The sequence below is a fragment of the Lotus japonicus genome, chromosome 3, assembly GCF_012489685.1.
Source record: "Lotus japonicus ecotype B-129 chromosome 3, LjGifu_v1.2".
Taxonomy (NCBI): domain Eukaryota; kingdom Viridiplantae; phylum Streptophyta; class Magnoliopsida; order Fabales; family Fabaceae; genus Lotus; species Lotus japonicus.
The window spans coordinates 74,767,355-74,772,317 of NC_080043.1; the positions used below are offsets into that span (position 1 = coordinate 74,767,355).

General features: G+C 40.3%; 1 protein-coding gene across 1 annotated transcript; it reads right to left on the bottom strand.

Moving 5' to 3' along the window:
- Positions 1-1,523: 1,523 nt before the first annotated feature.
- LOC130744717 (putative F-box/LRR-repeat protein At1g56400) lies at positions 1,524-3,081 on the bottom strand. Its single transcript, XM_057596876.1, has 3 exons — positions 2,152-3,081; positions 1,873-2,046; positions 1,524-1,589 (listed from the first exon to the last, which is right to left on the bottom strand). Exons 1-3 carry the CDS (start codon positions 3,079-3,081, stop codon positions 1,524-1,526), a joined length of 1,170 nt encoding a protein of 389 aa, XP_057452859.1.
- Between the last annotated feature and the right edge of the window lie 1,882 nt (positions 3,082-4,963).

Genomic DNA, 4,963 nt, shown 5'->3' on the forward strand with positions numbered 1-4,963 from the left:
AGCTCGCTAAACATGTATTCGTACGCAAAGAAGAAATGGGATCTCTTTACGTCGCCGTCTGGCTTGTGAAGCCAGGGGCGATCCCCGGGACTGCAAACCCAGATCCTGAGTTTGGCGTTAAACTCATCGTCATTGGACAAGCCACCCAGGGAGTTCACGAATTGCACAATGGGATCGCTGTCTTGGAAGATGGAAGGTTGATCTATAGCCTCGTGTTTGGGGGCTACTTGGACTGGAAGGGGCAGAGTGGCGTAGGTTTTTAGTCGGTGAGCTGGGATCTCCGGAACCTCTAAACGGAGGCCGCCGGCAGCGGTGGAGTCAGGGTCGCTTTCGGAGGAGGAAGAAGAGTGATTAGGGGAGGTAGGGTTTGAAGCCATTTTTAGAAGACAGTGAAGTGAAAGAAAGGAAAAGATCAGTATGTGTGCGATGTAAAGATAAGGACAGTGGGACTCACCGGAGTAGGATGTGAAGAGTGGGTAGGGGAAAGGGTGATAAGCGACGGCTCCGGAGCGGAAGTGGGCAGAAGGAGTTTGGTAAGCGATTAGGGAAGTGAAGAGGGGTCTCGGAAAGGGATGACAGTGGGGAAGAAGGGTTTTTATAGGAGAAGGGGAGAAGCTGGAAGGGTGACGCGTGTTGGACGCGTGTGGAAGGTTGGAAGTCATGATGGTTTTGGGGAGGTGGGTCGCGTGCAAAGGGGAGTTACTGCGCACGATGGGACGGTTATGAAAGGTGAAGTGACGGTTCCGGAGAAAGAGGGAAATTGACGTAACCAACACATCACGTGGGGCAGCCACGTGAGGCAGATTGAAATTTGAAAGGGTTTTAAAATAAGGGAAAGCGCGGAAAGCCTCGCCACTATAAGGATCAAACGCCATCGCCTGACGATTGACACCAACAACGAAGTTCAGTCGCTCGCCGGGGTCACCGCCAGTCAATGATTGAATGATCGGCACATGACCCATGCCTGCCACCTTTCCCGCCGGCGAGCGATCATACACCTGCTCCAACTTATCACCAATACAAAGTAGTCGTTCTCGCCGCTTGCGGACTTGTGGACTTGCCAGCTCGGTTTGCTCGTCAAGTCAGTGGACTGGGTAACTGAAAATGCTAGTTTCCTTTTGCTCACGCCATGTTGGCGATATAGTTAACTTCTCTTTTCTCAAGCCATGTTGGCAGTGTAGATTCCGGTGTACGATAAGACATGTAACAGCATTTAAAAGACACCCTTAGCTCTCGTACCTCGAGCTCGGTGTCTTGTGGACTAGTGGACTGGGCGAGCCCCTAGAGGGGCAACGCCCAGCATGTATCCCGCCCTGAGGCGGGGCCCTGGCCTTCAGATGGGCCTTGATCTCGGAGGCCCAATTGGCCCAATAGGTAGTACCCAAGCTCTATAAATAGGAGGTAGTTATCAATTGTAAGGGACTTTTGGCTCATTTGATAAAATAACACATGAAATTCAGCATTCTCTCTCTTACTCTCTCTCTCTAGCACAATCTCTCTACCCTTAGGTACTATACCTTCCCTCAATGTTCATTCCCAGAACAAGTCCAAAATCTCTCAGCCTCAAAGTTGACGGGTAACTCATAATCCTACAACATGTAACAAAAAGTTAGCGACTAAAGTGCACACACAAGGACAAAACTAGTTAAACACACCCTATGAGATTTTTTTAAACATAAATTTTTTAAAATATTTTATTTTCCCACTTAAAATTTTTATTTTATATTACCTCAATATATATATATATATATATATATTATTGACTTTCATCAATAAGTTAAATTTTCGCATCAACCCATTTTCCATTTTTTTTTCTTGATTCCTTCTTAGAATACACATATGATAACAAATTCAATATATGAAATAACTCACCAAATATTTTTTCGGAGGACCTAACTCGATAGTGAGATGCTCTAACTCAAGACATCTATTAAGCAAGAATGTAATTCCTAAAAGCTCATTTTGTTCTAATGATGTCTTCATTGTCAAACTCCTCACATTCAACCTACGCGGCATTCGGAGCAAGCATCCTCCAGTGGGAACAACCTTTTCATATAAAATTAATACAAGTACATATATAAATTTCTTATTACACTCTAGTAAAGTCTAACTAAAAAATAGCTATATAACAAACAAAAAAATAAAGCATACCTGAAGAAAGTAATTACACACGGTTAAAGCACAACCACTAGGGATATCTTCCACCAGTTTGTAAAGAAAAAGAGCATGTCGTTCAAACTCAATGCAGATATCAAGAACTGATTCTTCCATCACAAGGGAACGCACGTCTATGACCAAAAAATTATTATTCAACCCGGAGTAATAGAAATATCTTAAGTTTAGAGCATTGACTATGAAATAACGACTACTAGATCCAAACATGCATCTGTCCACGACCAACTTTCTCAACCTTGGGTTGTCCTCTCCTAAATAAAATTCATCTGAATTCCAACACCTCTTGAGACTTAAACTCTCAAGACCCTTGCAATTTGACAGCAAGGTATTAATAGCAGTGAGTTTCACTTCCATCCAACCCAAAGAAATTTCTTTCAGTGCATGAAAGTGAATCAACTCAGTCTCAACAAAATTGCATGAAAACAACTTCAAAGATTCGAGGCAAGTGTGGTCATAAACATGTGTTGGCAATTCAAACAATGCCTCATGCTTAATATAATTAGTAGTAAAATAACAATCCAATGTCGGATCAGAAAAGTCCAACTCCAACTCCTTCACCCCATGTTTTGTGGCAAAGGTAATGCACTGCCTCACAACTCTCTTAGCTTTCCCAGGCAATGATAATCTCAAAGAGAACTTATTCACAATAGTTTTTGTGTGATTAGCAATCCAAAGCAACACAAACTCCAGAAAAGCCTTTCTTTGGGCTTGTTTGGTTCGATAAGTTTGACCATCATTCACAAAAGACAGTTCATCGAATTCTATGTTTGATGTAGACTTATAAATTTCTATCCAACTTTTCGAGAGGATTGAGGTTCTTACCGCTTCCTTGAACGGTATCAAGGAAACAATGCTGGAGAGTAAAGAGTAGGGCAATGAACTAAGCTTGTCTACGCTAGGTGCCATGGTTATGGTATTTGAATTGCAACGAATGAGATTACTCAAGTATGTTTCATAGTAGAATTAGATATATAGCTATTTATACTATGAATTGACTTCAAAAAAAAAAGAATTTTTACATATCTACCAAAAAAAAGATACTATGTATTTACATGGATGGATATTTTTTTTTTGGGTTACACATGGATGGATTTTAATTAGTCATTATTTGACATTGACTAATATGTTGCGTAAGTAATTAAATTAGCAGTTACAAACTTACTATATTTATAAAACATAACATTACAAGAAGGTTCAAAAGAAAGGAATCTAGAAACAGTAGGTTGTTTTTCCTAGGAATATATTTATTGCAAATAAAAACCATTAATTGGCCTATCATGTATTCATTTTTTATTTGATATAGATTATTTTTTAAAGAGAATTTCATTAAAAGTAAACTAAACTACTAGTATAGAAGATGTTACATCGTCATTATGAACAAAAAGGAGAAACAAAGCAACAATTGTAAGATCAAGTTTTGATCTAGTAGTACAACTCTATGTTTTGATGATTACAAGTTAACCTTTTGATATGAACAATTGTGGTACTCTAACGTGTTTTTCTGAGTGTGCTATTTACAGGCTCTGACCTCAACTCAATCTCACACAAATCAGAAGCACTGTGTATAAAGGGTAACCCAAGCAACGCTTTCGCATTCACCATGTTCAGTATGAACAGTGGAAAAGCTTCAGAAGTTCTGAAGCTATACAAACTCTGATGTGGACTCAGTCGCTAGAAGCTCTGAAGATCCAGAAGTTCTGATAACCAAGAAACACTGAAGGTTCAGATGTTCTGATGGTGTAGAAGACTCTGAAGATCCAGAAGCTGAATAGTGGAAACTCTGAAGTCCAGAAGCAAGAAACTCTGAAGGCCATGTTCTTCCCTCTGAGTTCAGAATCAGAAGATACAATGGTCAGAGGATCTGTGCTTTCCCTCTGACTCTGATCAACCGGCTTCACAAGTTCCAATATGAAGTATTCCCCTGATCAGAAGTCTCCTAGGTTAAAAGGTCAAGTCGCTATCCAAGTACAAAAGCAAGTGTACCTTCCTGACGACCTACCTAACGTTCTCAGCCACAGCAGAAGCTGGATTTTCCAGAACTGCCCTCCAACGGTAGCATTTCCCATGCAACGCTCAACCCTAATCCTTGGAGTATATATATAGAGGCTGAAGATTGAAAGAAGCGGCTAGAAAGAAATACACACGCGCAAGACATATTCAAAATATTCTAAGCTTTCTTTCATCTGAAATTCATTGAGTTTACAATTAGCTTTTTAGAAGCAAATCTCTTGTAAACAATTCTTTGATAAACAGTTTGTTTAGTTCCTTTAGGAGATCAAGGTTGATCGGATCCTAGAGAAGACTAAGAGAGTGAATCTTAGTGTGAGCTAAGTCAGTGTAATTGTTAGTCACTTGTAGGTTTCAAGTGCAGTTGTAACTCTTACCTGATTAGTGGATTGCCTTCATTCTAAGAAGGAAGAAATCACCTTAACGGGTGGACTGGAGTAGCTTGAGTGATTTATCAAGTGAACCAGGATAAAATCCTTGTGTGCTTTTCTATCTCTATCTTTTGCACTTAGTTCTCGAAAAGATTTGTTAAAATCTTTAAGGTGGTAGTTTTGTACTGAAAACGTTATTCAAACCCCCCCTTTCTACCGTTTTTCATACCTTCAATTGGTATCAGAGCGCAAGTTCTGATTACCACACCTAACAGTGTTCAGTGATCCGGGCCGGTGTGAAAAACAATGGCTGCCACCACCAGTGAAACTCAAAGAGATGGTTACAACGCAAAGCCTCCTATGTTCGATGGTCAAAGGTTCGAATATTGGAAAGATAGACTGGAAAGTTT